We start from the raw sequence: 18,793 nt of genomic DNA, 5'->3' as shown, positions 1-18,793 counted from the left end.
CTATTTTATCTAGGAAATCGAACACCATATTACATTTTGCAATGGAAGTTACTTAATACTTGGTATTTATCAACATATGTAACGCAGTTATTTGATGAATTGCATATTTCATTGATTATATTGAGATGGAATTTAAATATCCTCAGCCTTGTTTTTCAGTTGGTGATGGTGACATACTTGCTCGGTTTCTTGCACTCTCCTGAGCATTGTTTTAACTTTTAAATATACTCTTCTAAGCCTTGTTTTAAATATACTTGCTCGGTCCTCATGGTTGTGTTGAAGATACACTGGGGATATTTATTTCCTTTGATCTTTGATGTGCATCATTCATATGTTTTGAAAGCAACACGCAACTCCAATTCGAGACCATAAGCACAGCCAGCACATGGTTGTTAAACTTATACCTAGTGTATTAGAGAGAGCTCACAACAAAAGAAAAAGATCTGTCCATAAAAGCTTCCTACTTTTGAAAAATTTACTATTGAAATGTGAAATTTTGCCTTGAGATCAGCTTTTGTTGCAAAAGGTACAGATGATATGTTCCTTTAGCAATTCCATCCTCTTGTAAGTGATTCAACATTGTTGTGTAATTTAACAATATTGCACAGAGTTCTTTACATGGATGGGTGCACGGTTGCAAAGCCTGCAGCTCATTGGCTCATTGAGACATGTATGTTGTAAATCATAGTACATTGTAACTAAACTATCAAGAATATATGTCTCATAAATTTATCTTTACGTCAAAGAAAAGTTGTTTCTTATGTTAATGTAAGAAATGAAGGATGAATCAAACTTTGATTTGCTGCATCATTGTTGTTGTCTATCCTGTTGAAGCGGAAATGGGGGAGAGATGGCAAGGGAACTAGCTCAGCAAAGGATTCCCAATAATGACTTCACACCCTGATCCATGTCCATTAATCAGGTTCACTAGGTCTTGTCACTTTACCCTCTTCATTGTGTATTCCCAATAATTACTGTATGATTTAATAAAGTCGACACCACCTCGGCCCGTAAAACGGCAATATGCGGATCCTCCTCCTCATACTCATACTCATCCTCGTCCTCGTCCTTCTCGCCTCCCACTCCGCTTGCCTCAATCCTACCGACTCCGCTAACCTAAGGACCTTGACTGCTTTGTGCATTTTTTGAGTTCACCGGTTAGGGTTATGAGAGAATACGGATTACTATGTGGTAGTTCAGCCTATTTAAATGAGTAACATGTGTCCCATTTAACAATTATGGAATTAAAATTTCCACACAAATACGGGAAAAATGCAATCATTTAAAAAAAATTAAAAAATAGCGGACGTCCCCGCACATCCGCGGACTTCCGGTGTCCGCCGGGCTCGTCCGCATCCGCACCTCCCACGCCTAATGGCAGATGTCCCGCATGGACTTCTCACAAGGCGGTCCGACATCCGCCATTGCGGATGCTCTTAAGCAAAATTAATTTAATCATCAAAATTGTATACTGTATTTTATTATACGCATAAAATCATAGATATATTTTTACATTGAGAAAAGAAAAATAGAAAAATATATCTACAAAATTTATAACGACCGAAACTTTTTTAAAAAGAGTGAACTTCAAAAATAGTCCTTGGACTATGGGTTTATCTCGCTCATAGTCCCTGGACTTTAAAAATATCCTCAGACAACCCTGGACTAAACCTTTATCTCGAAAATTATCATTTTTCACTGTTTTGGGTTGAAAATACATTTTTTAGGGGTTTTGGGGGGTTTGGGCAATTTGGTCTTTTTACACTTCTAACATTTTAAATCTGATATTATTTCAGTGACGTACTAAATTTGATATTATTTCAAAATTATCATTCTTCTTCCCTTTTGTCATTCTTCACTTTGTTTCTTTATTTCAGTATTAGATTTAATTTTATAAAATTAAATTTTAAATTTTGATTTTTAAATGTCAATGAATTTTTATTAATTATTAAATATTAATAGTTTTAATCAATATTTGATATTGTCTAATATTAAATCAATATGGTATCTTATTGATTTTTAAAATTAAATTTTAATTTTGATTTTTAAATTTGTAGTACCTTATTAGTATATGACCGAATGAGACTGTTAAAACCATCAAAATCGGGTTAAAATTGTTTTAAAAAATAACGGAATTGTTAGTATAAGACCGATTGTGATCCGAATTAAAATATTCAGGATGTAAAAATTCAAAAGATAAAGTATAGGACCAAAATCATAAAATAACATATATTCCGGACCAGTTTTGGCCTTTAATCATTTTAGTTTATAGTTTTGTTACATAAACAATAATTTAGAAATATGAATCGGATTATATTATGAGTAGAAAAATTGTATAAATTCGTATAGTTTTTATAACAGAATAATTTAACTAAAATTCATGATTTTAAGAATATTTTATTCCAAGTGCACTTTTAAGACCAATCTGCAAGATAAGCGAATGTTGTAGTGCTAAAAATTCATAACTACTACTCCTAGTTAGATTCAAACTCATGGAGTATAAACGATTAATTACTTACAAAATTACTATGTTTGTTCAAAATTTAATTTGTTCTACATCTTTCAAAATTTGAATGCCAAATCACGAAATTTTTAAAAAATCTCTATTGTCCCATCATAACTGTTTTTGGGGAGAGGAGGACAATTCGATACGGAGTAAACTGGTGCTTAGAGTTACCAATGAATAATTAAAAAAATGTGTTTTAACGAGATAATATAGATGACTATTCACTAAACAACATCGTTTAAATTCTAGAAAGTATTTTTTAAAAAAAATAATAATAAAACATACGTATTTCATCAAAATGGGTCAATTGAGTTTATTTTTAACCTTGTGATGTGTTCTTCAAATTTTAAAAATCCCAAGCTGGACATTGCCAACATTGAATGAAACAATTACTGCCAACACAACAAAATGAATGACTAAATAAATGAGTGAAATTTTTTATGCTTCATACATTCTGAAACAGCAAATTTATTCCCTGACTGAAGCAAGAACAGTTTCTGGGCTAAAATCTCTGAATCCCTAATATTCGATTGCAGAGAAACAAATTAGGAGAGTGAGTGATGGAACATTTACATTTACATATAGGAAAGAGTCTAACATAAACCACAACTTAAAATCTATCCTACAATCACTGCTGTATGCTTTGCTTCCTTGCTTGTCACAATAATGTGCCGAATAACCAAATATGTAAGACGAGCCAATACGCAATGACGCCTAGCCTTCCTCTCGGATGACTCATCAAAGCTCGACTCCCATTCACCCTGAAAACATATCAGAATTCATAAAGACAAACACAATAGAATCTAGTCAATCTACCACTACATGTGGCGTATAATTCATCCCGTTTGAGTCACGAAACCAATACTTCGTTCTCTCAATATTTCCAATCTCCACAACCTCTCTCTCCCTAGCCAAATCTATTTAGTGAAAGGTATATAAGTAAGTGATAATAGTCATTTAAATCATCAAGTTCAGTCTCAATAAGGTTTGAAATCGGAATATTGAATCACGAAATTTCAATCTTTCTCAATTGCCCCATTTATATAGAAAATGGCATTTCTTGGTGTAATGTTAAAAATGATGTTATTTCATTAAAATAAGAAAACATACTTATTTTAATGAAACACATTGTTTTGTAATTGAATAATATTCCGAATTCAAACCTTATGGGACTAACCAGAATTAGACCAAACTTCATGATTTAAATGACTATAAGCCCCATAAATAATAACATGTGCAAACTAGAGAGAATATGTTGGGGTAACAGTTTTACCAGAATCCATCAATGCGATCTGCAACTGTTCTCCCCTGTCTAGGAATCATACCAGAAGTAACCAACGGCTTGAATGCATGACCTGCAAAGACGAGTTTCTGTTAATTCCAAGACCTTGGACTTCAATGGAGCAGAGAGTTTCTTGGGCACTCACCTTTATCATCCTCGCGTCCCTTATCATTAATCAACCGTTCGGACTCAGACTCGATATTGATAGCAAGGTGATCGTTCGAACCCTTCCTCAACGGGCGCACATGGGCAGCAGATGAAACAGAAGGAATGTTGTTGCCCTTGCCAAGTCCTGCCTGCAAGTGTTCAGAGTAAGTATTTTGGATTACTCTATTCGAGCCACATACTTCAAACCCCGAAAAATTGCTATAGCTACACTTTGTATATTTTCCTCTGGAGTTAAAGAGAGGCTAAATGAGGTGGTACACACACAAACAGACCACAGCAAAAAATGAAGTATAGTTCAAGTCGGCAAAGGATAATTTCTGAAAGCTAGTATGATTGCAGCCTTTCTCTCCTTTATGCGTACGTAATAGCATATTCATTGTAGCAAAAGAAGGATAACAAGAACCATGGATCAGCAATACAAGAATATCAAGGGATAAAACAAATTTACCACATCTTGCATTTCTGCTATCTCCGTCTGAGTAGACAAGGAAGCTACGGATTTTCCTCTTTCCTGGTCTACCTCTGGTAGAATGGCTCTCGATTTAGTAGTCCCTTCTAGTAATTTTACCTTGTTCGACAAATCATCCACAGCCTTTTGGGCCCCGAGCAGTTTAGCACCAAGATCTTCATTTTTTAGCTTCAAAGTTTCAGATTCGTGCATCACAGCTGCAACTAGTTTTTCGAGCAAGGGAAGGAGCCATAATTCCCCATTTACTTTGGAATCATCCATCACATCACCGGCACCCAGCTTCTTCGCAATAAGCTGTAAACCTGATTCCAGCTCTAACAACTTGTTCAGCTTATCGGAATTTTTCTCATTGGACGCATGCTCTTCGACTTGCCTCTTCAACTGTTCCATGTCAAGTATCTGCTTATCAATGGTTGACTGAAGCTCTCCATTCTGATGAGATAGCGAGCTTACCGTCTCCATATAGTCACTAAAACTGTCTATCACATAGAACAGCTTTCTTACACTGGCTGACTTATCTGAATCTCCGAACGCAAATGCACCATCAGGGAAATTGACCAGTTTTATTTTATCAAGAACGGATTTAACTTGAGACGCCGATAAAGTCTCCTCCAGTTCTGAAACAAAACCATAAAAAGGGGGTAAATTACAGAGTTACTAACAAGGAAATTGGAGAGAATTTGAGATAGCTAAGGGATCAAGTACCGTGGAATTTGGATAAGGAAGAAGACAATTCTGCTTCTCTATCGCGAAATTTGGATAATGAAGAAGACAATTCTGCTTCTCTTTTCCTCTGATCTTCTAGCTTGATTGCTATTTCATTAATTTCATCTTGCTGTGCTTTCATATCAGTTTCTGATATCAAGATTTTTTCTTTGTACAGATCTCTTTCTTCCAAGGCTTCATCACAAGTTACTTGAGTTTCTCTCAGTTTGCTCCGCATATCTTCTAGTTTGATAGTCATCTCATGATGCAAGCTTTGCTGTTCTTTCAGATCAGTCTCCAACTTCAAGATTTTATCTTTGAACAGATCTCTCTCTTCCAAGATTTCATCGGAAGTCTTCTGAGCCTCTTTCAGTTTGTTCTGCATATTCCCTGTCATATTCATCAACTTACTTATAGCATCCTGAAACACCATACCAAGATCTTGATTCCGTCTTGCAGCAAGTATTAGCTTCCGAGCCGTCTTTACATGGTCAGTAGCAAGTGTTATCTCTTCATCATCATTATCTGCTTCCGAATCCATGGGAATTCTGCCATCTAGATTTACCAACTCATCAATAGATATCAGCTTGGACACAGCTTCCTTATTATTCAACTCCAATCCATGAGTGGCATCGGTACAGGCAGACACCAAACTTCTGATATCACGTTCCAGTGACGCTATAGTATCCTCCTGTCTCTTCTTATCTGTTTCAATGTCCTTGACTTGATCTTTGAGAGAGGATTTATATTTCATGGCATTGACTATTTCGTCCTTCCTTAAGTTTAACCCTCTCAACAGAGCATCCATAGATTCATCAAAAAGTGTGGACAGCTTATTGAAATTATCAGCCAGAATTTTGCTTCTCACGTGATATCTTTTAACCATGTTCTCAATGTCAAACATGCTCTCACCATCGACTGCATTTCCCTCACCATTCAACATTTCCAAGTTTGGAGCAATATCAGTGTAAGACGGGAAGGTAGTTGAAAGGAACGAATCATCCTACCAATGTAAAGGAGACATGCAGAAAGCTACCATTAGGTAAGGGAAAAAAAGACTTAAAACCGAATGCAGTACATAATCACACGTGAAGGATAGCATACCAACGGAGAAACAAGAGAGACATGCCTTCAAAAGGAATAATATAGAATAAAAGATATGTATTTTCCGTAAAGAATCGTCAGGGGAAAAAAAAAACATATACCAACTAGAAGATTTCAGACAATGAAAGTCATAAGTTGGAGTAGAGTGGAAAGTATAGACCTGTAAACAACACTCTTCTCTGAGAATATTGTTAACCTTTTGCCAAAACATATGGATGTTTTCCAGGACAATAATTCAGATATTGCGCATTCAAGCAAAAAACATGGAGTCAAGTAATAATAACACAATATGCACATAAAAGCAGGAAATATACCTTCACGATAGGACTGTTTTGCGGCATTTCAGAGTCCATCTCCAGTGAACAGTTCCAGATCTCTTTAATTAGAAAATCTAAGCTCTTTAGGCTCTCAAATTTTCTCTGGAAACATTGCCCATGCAAGGTTGAAAGCGTCTCATCTTTTAGAAGTAACTGAAGACTGTCAATCTGACCAGAGAGCTCTAAACTCCGACTCTGTATGCTACTTTGGTTGCCAGATAACTCTTTCATACAAGATTCCAGTTTAGAGGTAAGTGAATTTATCTCTTTCTCAGCATTTTCTTTTTCCTGCACCAGATCTGCCATGTTATTCTGTGAATTTAGTAATTCTCCCTCAAGCGATTGGATTGTTATAGAGGATTCAGAAAGCTTGGTAGCAAGCAAGTCAGCTTCTTCTCTAATTCTCTTTATCTCACCATCCAAATCAGCTTGGACAGTTTGAACTTTGCTGTTTTCTTCAACAAGTAGTGAGGCATTCTTCTGTGCCTGAGACAATTCATCTTCAAGGGACAGAATAATTTTGTCGGCGTCGTCCAGTTTTTTAACATTGACAGAGAGCATCTCCTTTAATTTATTAAGTTGCTCTTCAGCAAGAGATTTGCTTTCTAACGCTACATCTCTCTCATTCGTTAACCTGGAAACATTCTCCTCTGTTATTGACAGAGTATCTTCAAGAGCTTTTGAACTCACAAGAAGCTCATCATACTTGCTTGTATATGAAGAAGCGTTCTCTTTTTCCTTCTGCAGCTCTTCCTCCAAGAGAGCCTTGGAAACCTCAAGTTCGTTCTTTTCATCCAAGAGATCAGACCTGCTTTTTTCTACAACGGATAAGGCATCTTCAAGTGATTTTATCATTGCCTGGGCTTCGGACAATTGGCTGGCCAACAAACTGGCTTCGTCGTTTACACTCCTCAGTTCTTGTTCAATTTGTGTCTTTGAAATTTCACTATCACTGAGATATTCAGCGAGCCATCTCAACTTTTCTGCGGGCTCGTTGAAGAAGAGATCAGTCGGAGTACTAATGCCTTCAATTGACTGTGTAACTCTTTGTAGCATATTGTTGCTCTCTGTTAAGAACTGCTCAAGTTGATCTTTTTGTTCCGTGGTAGAGGCTAAGTCTCTCTCCAATAGAGATATACGTTCTACATCAACTAACAACTTCAAGATCTGTTCCTGGAATTCAGCACATTTGGCCACATATCGCTGCAGTTCAGACTTCAAATTATCAATTTCAGCATTCTTTTCATTTATAGAACCTTTCAGGTTTTCCCGTTCTTGAACGAGTCCCTTGCCTTTTTTGACCGCCATAGATAACTTCTCCTTCACTAAAGCACATCTATCCTCTAACTGATCAAGGCTTTTCTGCATGGCGGCTTTCTCATCCTTGAGTGAATTAAGTTCTAGAGTTTTCATTTTCAACTCCTCCGACAATTGACAGACCTGTTCCCTTTCTGATGTACCTTCCTCTATTATTTGCTTATATAGAGTCATTTCCAGATCTCTGACATACAGAAGACTTGTTAAGCTTTCAAATAACTCTGCTTTTGCTAGTGAAGGTTCAGCAGCAGATGCATTTTCCCTAATCTTTGCAACACAATGATCGATAATGGTGCTCGTATCAGTGTTCTCTGGATGAGCCTCTCTGTGATCATCATTCGCAAGTCCAGATGCTTCCAGCAATATGCCTACTATCTTATCCTTCTCCAGTGAAACCTGATGTTCCTTTTCCACTACTTTTTCGTATTTCTGTCTCAGGTTCTCCAGTTCCTCCTGAAGATGGCCCTTCTCCTGTGATTCCGCTAAAAGAGACGATGTTAGGCGCTCAATCTCATTGTTTACAGACTGCTTAGTTTCAGCTATCTCATTTTGTGACCTTTCATGAGCTTCATGATTATTTCTTAAGGCCTCCACTTCTGTTTGAAGATCAGTTTTCTCTTGTATTTCAGCTAAAAGTGATGTGGTAAGATGCTCTATCTTCTCGTTTGCAGCCTCTATTGCTTTAGCTAGCTCCTGTTGCAACTTCGTAGCCTCTTCTTTAAACACAAAAAATGATTCTGCAAGCCAATGGACACGCACATCTAATTCACTTGAAGCCACTACTTCAGGAAAATCAAAGGACGATAACGCATCAGTCAGTTTATGATATTGTAAAGATATATCCTTGAGTGATTTGTTTTCATCTGCAAGCCATCTGATCGTTTCAGCGATATCCGTTGGCTGAAGTTCCTTAGTTTCCAAACTCTCGGATAATATTTCTCCACATTTCTGAAGAATCATTTCCTTCTCTGCAAGAGACTCTTGCAGCGAAGCAGCTAATTTTTCGCTAGATGCAACCATTTCCTTTGCCATTTCTGCAGCCTCTAAGGCGGTTGACTTCTCTTGGAGTTCGATTGTGTATCTATCAAACTCACTAGTTTTCTCTTGTAACAACTGCCTTAGCGAATCTCTCTGTTGTACCAATGCCTTTCCTTTTGTCACAGCCATGCTAAGCTTCTCTTTTGTGTTTGCATACCTGTTCTTTTCTTGTTCAACTTCGGCACTAAGTCTTTGAATTTCTGCATTCACATTTTCAAGAGCTGAGTTTTGTTTCTCTAACTGTTCCCCCAAATTCCTATTTTCATTTTCTAAATTGCTAAGTTTTTGGTGCATATCCTCTTCATTTCTTCTGAGTTCGAGAATCTTATCATGGGCCAAGGAAAAAGTTCCGATTTCATCAATGTTGTTGAAATCTAATCCTACCTCATTTAAACATCCCTTAAGCTGTTCACTTCCAGAAACAAGAATACTATACTTTTGAACCACAAATGCGACAGATTGCTCGATACTATATACCTTTTCTATGAGCGACCTGTCCCACAGTTGACCGTGATGATCCACCATGGGAAGGGATGATAGAATCCTGTTTACAGTTTCCTCAATATGCCGATCAGTCTCAAGCTGCACGCTCAGTTTCTCCTCGGTCTGCTGACGCTCATTGGTAGTGATTTCAAGCAACCTAGAGCAATCACTTATAATCTCATGCAAAGAGGAAACAGATCCCACAGTTGTTGCATCCCGAGTCACGAAGTCATTCTGATAATGATTAATGAATCCATCTGCTGCAAGGCGTTGCTCATGCGAAACCTTCAGCTGGTGAAGAAGTTGGGAAAGTTCTTGTGTAAGCACTGCTCTTTCATCCTGCAGAAGGAAGACAAGAAAGAAAATGGGAGGCATTCAGGAAAACTTACTAACCGATAAGTTAAATAATAAATGAAGAAAAAAAAAAAGAGGCATCAAAAGGCCAACCTCGTAGTCTTGTGCCAATTTCTCTTTCTCAGAAACACTCTTCTCAAGCTTATCCCGCAACTGTTCTATCTCATCTATCATTTCAGGGACTTTGATTCCACTATCTGATTCATCAGCTTGATCAGCTTGTAAATTATCCTTCTCCTCAGAATTCTGTTGGGATTCGGAAACTTCTATTTCATCCGGACAATCAACAAATGTATCCTCCTTTACCACATCCTCTGCTACCATTGTGTCTTTTGGTAAACTTTGAAAAGAATCTAATGCAGATCCCTCGCTTGGGGTGACGGGATCTATCTGCATGCCCAAAACCCAACATAAGCAACTGCGCTCTGTCATTGTTATTTTTAAATACACACACACACACATATGACTATCTCTCCATGTGTGTAAATCTAGCATCTATCATGTCTACAATAAAGCAGGAGGAATTTTTTTATAAGTGCAATATGAAGAACGCTGATTACATCCTGAAACATGATAAACATCGTGTTTGAGAAACAGGAGCCAATGTAGATAGATTTATTCTCAAGTTTCTGTACGAAGGAAGGACGTATGTAATCTTATTACAGGATAAAAAGCTAGGTCCCAGTGGTCAATTTCCCTCTAGACGAAGAACATCAATCTTTATTCTGACATCAGTAAGTATAACGCAACAAATATATCAAGCTAGAGAATGGGAAACAAGCACTAAAAAATCTCATACAATACTATAATGGTTACAAACAAAATGTTTGTACAAAGACATGACCAGATACTATAAGGCTACAAACAACTTGAAGATCCTTCATCCAAAATTCTCTCATTTCTAACACACACACACACACACACATGCAAATCAACATAAAATGGCTACAAGTTGTACTCCTACCCTATCCCAGATTAAGTAAAATGTTACTGTCAATTAACAACTTTGGCATTGTATTCCTAGTTCATCTATTGAACGAAAAAGTTCCAAAACTACTCGTGCCTCGTGGCATAGAAGCACCCGTGCAATGACAGTAGAGATGATCCCTAATCGTCAAGGGAGCTAGAATACAGCATTGGGGGAGACAAGTCAACCGACATTTTCTATTTCCATGTTACAAACTGGAAACCTTACACTACTAAACTTCCAGCATTTTGCATTCTATGAGTTCAGAACATAGCATAGTATTGGATATGTAAGACGTCCATCCAAATTTCGTTCCACCCTAAATCTATGCTCCACGTTCAAATTCTTGAAATTTGAATCACTGGATTAAAATTATTTACCTGATCAACTGAATCGGCAGCTGTCTCAGCTTCTGTTGCATCGACAGAAGCAAATCCCTCTCCTTCCCCAGCTGATGGAGAGCCTTTTCTCTCGTCATTATCTTCCATTTCCATCAAACAAGACTCCCGCTGCCTATTTCACCCAAGGCCCAGATCTGAAATCAATACAAAGATTCAATCTTTCTTCCACCCAAGATTCATTCTTGAACTATATCATACAATCACGCACCCTGTCGCATCCAGGTCCACAACAAAACAAAAGGAATAAATGGGAAATTTGAAGAGAAGAAGAAAACGAGAACGACAGAGCAGGATTTTACCTCGAAAGGAGAGGTGTGATAATTGGGTTTTTCTTGAAAAAAAAGGAGGGATCTTGTGTTGCAGTTGGAACGGTGAGAGACAGAGGTGTGGAGAATTGTGCATTTGTTTGTTACTGCGAAAAGAGATTCATGAATTATTGTTGATTGGTATCGCTACGACGTCGTGCAGAGCCCGGCCTGGCCAGATCGTTTTGCACGAGCTATTTTACCAGTGGAGAATTGTGCATTACTTAATTAATAATGCCTACAAAATAGTGAGTTGGACAATCCGGATGACGTGTAAATCAGGTATTGGGTTAGGGTTGGAATGACGTATAGTAGCCAATAAAATGGTTACTCATTTGTTCAAATTCTAATCGATTCAGCCTATCATTATAAAATATAGACTTTAACGGAATGCGTTATACTTATATATTCTATAAACTCAAAACTCTTCAACACAGTTTCAACATAGTTTCAATATAATATCAACACAGTGTAAAATTTTTAGATTTTAATATTAACACGGTATCAACACAGCATCAATCATTGACTACCGTTGAAATTTTATTGACATTTTCCTGTTGATGTATTTTTTTTAATTGTTGACATTTTTCAATAGTTCTGATCATAGTTTTGAATTTGTACAATATTTAGAGTTTTCATTTGATCACATTACATGCATTATAATACTAAATTTTCTTAAATTGCTAACTCGTCAAAAGTGTATTAAAAATATTAATACAATCATATTAAGATGTTAATATAAATTTGTGTTGATATTTTAAATATCAATATCAATATAATGTATTAAAATATCAACTTAGTTTATATGACAATACGATCATGTTGACATTTTTAATACATTGCGTTGATTAGTTAGCAGCGTTAGCAGCTTAAGAAAATTAGCAATGAATCACACCTCAAGGACGACATATGTTCTAAATAACAAAATTGAATAAATATGAAATAGTTAAATAGAAAAAATAATTTGATAGATGTAGATAAAAATAAGAATGATTAAAGTATTCTTAATAGAAAATGAAACTCATTTTATTAGACCGAAAAATTATTAGAAATAAAAGTGGACTAATTTTGTGGGACTGTGCACAATGACAAGATGAAACTATTGTTTGAGAATGAGATAATTATTTATCCACAAATATATTAATTAAAAAAACTCGAACTTAAAACTTTTAATCTAAATACATGAATTTTGAAAACATTTATCCTTAGAAAAGTAAATAAAAAAAATCTCAAAAGTTAGTGATTTTCTAGCAAAAGTACCTTGTATTACAACAAAAATTACTTTCTTCTATTAAAATGACATCGGTTTAATGATCGCCATTTTTTTACACACTAATATTTCCGACGAAGATGTTGGCTTTATCTTGGAGATTTTCATTTTGGAAGAACATAAAAATAGAGTCTGGGAAAAAAATCGTAAAATATTGAAAGATTCATGTACTTACACTCTGATACCCCTTTTAAAAAGCAGTAAGAAAAGCAATAACATTTGAATGTTGTTCGCAATTAGAGCATCCGCAACGGTTGTCTATAAGACAGGACGCCGTCCGTGCCGACGGTGCGGCAGGCGATGTCCACCGCTGTGCAGCTGTTTGTCCATGCCGACAGCACGGCGCTGCTCGATAATAGGAGCACGTCCATACCGCTGAGTAGGCAGAGCACGGCGCTGCTCGATTGGCAACAGTTTAGCCTATAAAATATCAGCATTATGTATTTTAAAACCAAATTGTTTATTTATAAATAGATGAGATCGTTTAGACCATCTCCAACCATACTTAAAAAATGAGTTTTAGTGTAGAAATCTTCTCCAATCATACACCAAACTCAAACTTATTTTTTGTGCTTTTTGTGAAATAACACTGAATATGGTGCTGCAAACGTTTTGTGAGACAAAAAATAAAAAATTGTGTAAATTTTGAATTTGGTATAAATGGTTGGAGTAAAACTACTTTTTGATTTGACGTGTACTCAAAAATAGGTTTGAATTTGGTGTAAATGGTTAGAGATGGTCTTAACTCGCCGAAAATAATATCCACTATGAATTCTCTAATATCACATCAAAAAGTTACTTAAAAATTAAAGTTTGTATATTTAAATTCAAAAATAAAATTTAGAAAGAAAAAAATAAAATAAAAATGTTAAAATTGTATATATTTAGAGTCAAATAATTTTTTAAATATCATTATAAAAATCATAAACTTTGAATTTATATGCAATTATCACAAATAGAAACCTCGTTTGCCTACATGTTATATATTGTTGATATTTTTCAATCAAACGACATCGTTTTTCTACGAATAAATGACATCATTTAATTCTGCCTACATGTTATATATTGTTGATATTTTTCAATCAAACGACATCGTTTTTCTACGAATAAATGACATCATTTAATTCTGCCTACATGTTATATATTGTTGATATTTTTCAATCAAACGACATCGTTTTTCTACGAATAAATGACATCATTTAATTCACCGACATTAACGTCCGTGTATAATTTCCAACTACAATATAAACTCCATTTTCACACAAAAAAATTGCCATACAAATCCAAATTTCATAATTTTTCTAGTCCAAGAAAGAATAGAATTGTGAAATAGAAAAGGAAACACTGTAAAATCTGAGAAGAGAAGAGATGCTTAAAATTTTGATGTTTTTGATATATGAAGCATGGCCTGGTTAATCACATACATAATGAGACAAGACAACAACCGGACTCTATTTACATTTGAGGTCGGCTTCTTCTATCTCAAACATACCATCATATCAAATATTCATAATACATCAAGAACAAAGCATCTGGTATATCTTTAGGCAGATTTCTGATATACAGGTAGAATCGTCTCAAGTCCTCCGTCGACACGGCCCCACGCTCGATCACTTCGTCCTTCCCAGTCAGCACCCACAGGTCTCTCGACTCGACTCGTCTCAGACTACCCCGGCAGAACGGGCACGACTCGGACCTTGTGCTCCTGAAAATCGACGAAGAGGAGGATTCATCGTACCGTGAAAATGTGAGATAAGCAAACGTGTTCTCTTAGTTACGAGTACTACTTACCAGTCTCGGTAGCAGTTGATGCACATCGCGTGGCAGCAGTTGGGCATGACCATCTTCGTGCAAGCCTCCAAGCATATTCCGCATTCGCTGTCTCTCTCTGAGTCCGAGGTCGCGTCTCCTTCTGATCTCTTGTCGCTGAGGCTTTTCCGAGCAATGCTTTTGCAGTCGGTGCCGTCCAGCTCTACCAAGTCGTAGTGGAGCTGCTCGAGGGATGGCAGTATCACCGCTGCAATTTTGAGCGATGGTTAGAAATTGTAACGTTTCCGTTACTTCAGGTGTAAAGAATCGGATGCAAGAAACAACCGTAGAAGTCTTTGATGGTCGCTTTTCGCCCAATGGTTGAAATCTTTGGCCTTCCGTCTGTATACACCTGCCAAGATTACACGAAAGAATGAACAATCGTAAGAAAAAAACAATCTTGGTTCGAACAGTGTTTTGACTGGTCCAGATTCTTGATCAAACCAACTAATGGTGTGATATTCGACTAGATCCATACCTTGTAAATGAGTATGTGATAAGGATTCATGATTCTTGGCAGGAAATACGCGCAGGAACAGTCGAACCATTTTAGTAAATACAGAAACAGAGGCGCGAGGTGATTGCAGACCAGTTTCATTTGAAGACGTGCACCTCCCTTCGCTTTAGGGATTGCAGCAGCCCTAGAAAGCCATAAATTGTGAATCAATCAGACATCGGAGTCCTCATACGTTGACATACATAACAGTATCGGATTGAGATAGATATGACACAATATCAACATTCAAACGTGGAATATCATCCAAAGACGAGCCCAAACAGATCACTTTGGCTGACACAATCAATGGCCACATAGTTTGGGGATCATTTTAGTCTCTATGTTTTCTTCCTGATTGGGGATTCGGGATTCAGGTTCACATCAATCATCATATTCTAGATTACGGAGACGCTATCCATATCCTGCCTTTGATAGTTTGGCCTTCCAAATCTATAGCCTTTACACATCTTCTTTTTCAGCACACATAAACATGAAAAAGAAAAGGCACTAGCTTGGTGTACCCGAACTGATTTCTAGTCGTAATGCAACTGCGAGAAATTCTCAAGCAGCAAAATAATTACACACTGGAGACTTGCAAATTAGGCTTAAGACACTAGGTGAATCTTTACCGCAAAAAGGATTTCGCATAAGGTGAATCTTTAAACGGAGGTGAAATGACATAAAGTATTGCATTCCCAGATTGATTAACCAATGCAAAAGCTAATATACATTACCCTTGTAACAATGCATCATTTAATAGTCTACAAACAACAAAGAGGATTTTCACATTGGACAAGATCTTATTGCTCTTATCAACAATCATCCAAATTAAAATACTTACTGATCTGGATTCAGACTACGAAGACACTGCCCTATCCTGCCTTTGATAGTTTTGGCCTTCAACATCTATAGCCTTTACACATCTTTTTCGGTAACATAAACATAAAAAAGAAAAGGCACTAGCTTGCAACTTAAACCGATGCCATTTGATTGGGTACTGATTTCTAGCCGTAGTGCCACTGCGAGAAATATTCAAGCAGTAGTTTACACATTAAAGGCTTGCATCATAAAAAATGAGACTGTTTTTAGGCTTAAGACACTAGGTGAATATTTACCACATAAAAGGATTTGCAGATAAAGAACGCCTTCGCTTGAAAAATGTTTCTTTAAACGCATGGGAAAATGCGGAAATGACTTAAGTATTGCATTCCCAGATTGATTATCCAATGGAAAAGCTAATATATGTTCCCCTTTTTGATGGATAAACAAACAGAAATTTTAAAGGCCGTGTCCCGAGAGCTTTGGCCTTAGGCATTAAACACACTCACACATATACATTCCTCTTTTAACACCACAACATAGCATAAAAGGCCTAAACAACAACACATTGGATAATAATCAAACAGTCATCCAAATTAAAAAACCACAGGATAAACACACAAATCTTTCCATTTCAGCAACAACAAAACTAACAATATAGCAACATTTAACAGCCAAATATAACATGTAAAATTTATGTGAAGAATCCAAGTAAAGCAACAATATCTTCACATGGGCCTCCAAAAATACACAATCCAAATCACCAATGCATCATAAGACCTAACAAATTGAATTGCTACAATCCAAGCAAAAAAAGAACCCATGCCTCAAATTGAATAAACAGCACAATCATTGACTCCTCTGCTCCAGTACTCATCCACAAGAAGTAAATTACACAAAAATCAAAGCCCAAAATTGCCAAAAATATGCAAGAAGAAACTAAAAAAGATAACTTTTATCAAAAGAAAAGACAAAACAAGGTGAAAGGAGAGCTTACAAAGCATTTGCATGCTGAATATCAGTCTCCAACAAACTCAAAGAATCCTTGTAAGAAGTCCTCCCCAATTGCTGGTAATGCATCATCTCCATCTCTTTCCCCCCTTTCCCTCAAAATTCTTTCTTTATACGATTCTGAGCTGCTTTAATCAGCAAGAAAACAGCTTTTCTCCCCCAATAAAAAAAAAGTTCACAGGCAATAGAAAAGAAGTCTTTTTCAGAGGAACCCTCCAAGTAAAGAGAGGCACAAAACTTGCTCTTTTTTCAGAGCTCAAACATTCATTACAAGACAACAAAAAGCTCAGAAAATATAATATAGAGAGAGAAAAGAAACCCGAATTTCTCTTTCCCCTTCTCCCTCTGTATCCCTTTATTTCCAAGAATCAAACTTTATCACCACTCTCTCTCCCCTTTTCTTGAGTGGAATTTGAGCTCGGTAGTTTAGTGGTTTTTGATGGGGTTTGAGAGCCAAATTTATGATGTAAGGAAAAGAGAGTAATTTCGTTTCCTTCTTGAAATCCTACGATGAATTTGGTTGGCTTTTTTGTTGTTACCAAAAACAAAGAGTAAAATATGATGCAAATTCACATCATCATAACATTGCTTTCATGAGTTTTCTTTATTCTCAATAAAGATTAAAAATTGAAAAAATGGAAGTTAAGAAGGGACCATAGAATATAATTGGGGATTACTATTATTTTTGGGAAATTGATTAATGATGAAAAGCAACGCAATGTGAGGGATTGTGTGTATTTAATTTTTTGAAAACAAGATTCTACTTGGTATATTAGCAAAACGTTTAATAGTAGTTAAATGATTCGGTTCTTGATTAATTTATTGTGGTTTATAATTGATGGCTTTATTGAAAAGTCAAATTTTGAGGCAGTTGGTAGGCGATTAGGTTATTAATTGTTGTCTATATTTTATGGTGAATATTTTACCAAGTTTTTTTGGTATAATAATATTGTAAGAGTTAGGTATTCGCTTGCAAAGGGCTATATTGTGCCTATGGTCATCATTATTTAATTTTGTGGCCTTGAATAATCAACAATTTCATTTATGTTCGTGGATCTTATTAGACTTCCAAGAAATATCAAATGCAACTTTTTTAATGTACCATTGCGCTTACTATGTTATTACATTTAATTTTAGGGTAAATCATTGGAAAAACTATTAAATTTAATTAAATTTTGGTATGCTTTGTAATTTTAAAAATTAGTCAAAAAATCATTGAAGTTTTCGTATTCGTTGAGGTTTGAATCCAAAACTACGGTTTTATTCAATAGAGCAATGTATTCATAGTAGTTTAATTATATAATTTTAATGAGTGGAAAGATTCACAATTTTTATAATAATAGATATTTCAGGTAGATATTAAGTATTATAATATTTTAATTTATAAAATATTAAGAGCATCCGCAATGGTCGGCTAGCCGATTCGTCGCGCTGGCCGATCGGCTAGCCGAACCATTGCAATCGGCCAGCGCAAAATCGGCGAGCGGATCGGCGTGGGCTCGCCGATCGCTCGTCGCTGGCCGAAACGCTAGCCGATCGGCTAGCCGCCATTGTGGAGGCCCGATCGGCCAGCGATCGGTCAGCGCCGATTTTCGATTTTTTTTTTAAATCATATATAAACGCGATTTTCGTTTCATTTTCATTTGCACCACTTGTTTTAACGAGTTTTCTCTCTCTCTAACTTTCTGTTCAAGAGCATCATCGAGTGATGGATCACAACAACGAGTCCAGTCCGGCGACGAGCGGCTCTCAGACTCCCACAGTACCCGTGGGATCTGGATGGGGGCAGATGGGCCCGGGATTTAACATCCCTTGGAATCAGATGATGGGGATGATGGCTGGTGCGCCGGGGGGGGGGGGGCGATGGGGGGGAACTAGGGGGGTATGCCGGAGGGGATGCCGGGCGGCGGGCAGGGGAGCGGCGGGCAGTCAGCGCCCGGGTGGGGGGGGTATGCCCCAGATGCAGCAGCAG

At 36.7% G+C, this 18,793-nt stretch overlaps 2 protein-coding genes across 3 annotated transcripts; both read right to left on the bottom strand.

The window, feature by feature from the left end:
- Positions 1–2,899: 2,899 nt before the first annotated feature.
- On the bottom strand, positions 2,900–11,597 carry LOC125211984 (trans-Golgi network-localized SYP41-interacting protein 1-like). 2 transcript variants are annotated; one of them, XM_048111968.2, is made up of 9 exons: positions 11,411–11,597; positions 11,091–11,320; positions 9,837–10,133; positions 6,549–9,728; positions 5,131–6,133; positions 4,405–5,042; positions 3,934–4,084; positions 3,780–3,861; positions 2,900–3,267 (listed from the first exon to the last, which is right to left on the bottom strand). In XM_048111968.2, the coding sequence occupies exons 2-9, from the start codon at positions 11,202–11,204 to the stop codon at positions 3,165–3,167; spliced, it is 5,568 nt and encodes a 1,855-aa protein (XP_047967925.2). In that variant the 5' UTR covers positions 11,205–11,320; positions 11,411–11,597; the 3' UTR covers positions 2,900–3,164. The 2 variants fall into 2 exon arrangements, with proteins under 2 accessions (XP_047967925.2, XP_047967924.2); XM_048111967.2 differs by having other exon boundaries at positions 11,091–11,245.
- A 2,458-nt stretch (positions 11,598–14,055) lies between these two features.
- On the bottom strand, positions 14,056–17,500 carry LOC125211695 (E3 ubiquitin-protein ligase AIRP2-like). The gene is made up of 5 exons (XM_048111600.2): positions 16,808–17,500; positions 14,974–15,136; positions 14,781–14,847; positions 14,478–14,703; positions 14,056–14,391 (listed from the first exon to the last, which is right to left on the bottom strand). The coding sequence occupies exons 1-5, from the start codon at positions 16,897–16,899 to the stop codon at positions 14,181–14,183; spliced, it is 759 nt and encodes a 252-aa protein (XP_047967557.1). The 5' UTR covers positions 16,900–17,500; the 3' UTR covers positions 14,056–14,180.
- Positions 17,501–18,793: the final 1,293 nt, after the last annotated feature.

The sequence above is a fragment of the Salvia hispanica genome, chromosome 3 (assembly GCF_029641045.1).
Source record: "Salvia hispanica isolate PSC_SH4W2 chromosome 3, Shi_PSC_v1, whole genome shotgun sequence".
NCBI lineage: Eukaryota > Viridiplantae > Streptophyta > Magnoliopsida > Lamiales > Lamiaceae > Salvia > Salvia hispanica.
This window is presented reverse-complemented; position numbering and strand designations above follow the sequence as displayed.

What these genes read in the sequence shown, in the direction of transcription:
- LOC125211695 (XM_048111600.2), bottom strand. Translation starts at nt 16,899, where the DNA reads ATGGAGATGATGCATTACCAGCAATTGGGGAGGACTTCTTACAAGGAT. An exon ending in ATTCAGCATGCAAATGCTTT is followed by an intron (nt 15,137 to 16,807) that starts GTAAGCTCTCCT and finishes ATGGCTTTCTAG; the next exon opens with GGCTGCTGCAATCCCTAAAG. An exon ending in ATCACATACTCATTTACAAG is followed by an intron (nt 14,848 to 14,973) that starts GTATGGATCTAG and finishes TAATCTTGGCAG; the next exon opens with GTGTATACAGACGGAAGGCC.
- LOC125211984 (XM_048111968.2), bottom strand. Translation starts at nt 11,204, where the DNA reads ATGGAAATGGAAGATAATGACGAGAGAAAAGGCTCTCCATCAGCTGGG. An exon ending in AATTGGCACAAGACTACGAG is followed by an intron (nt 9,729 to 9,836) that starts GTTGGCCTTTTG and finishes TTCCTTCTGCAG; the next exon opens with GATGAAAGAGCAGTGCTTAC. An exon ending in GGGACGCGAGGATGATAAAG is followed by an intron (nt 3,862 to 3,933) that starts GTGAGTGCCCAA and finishes TCGTCTTTGCAG; the next exon opens with GTCATGCATTCAAGCCGTTG.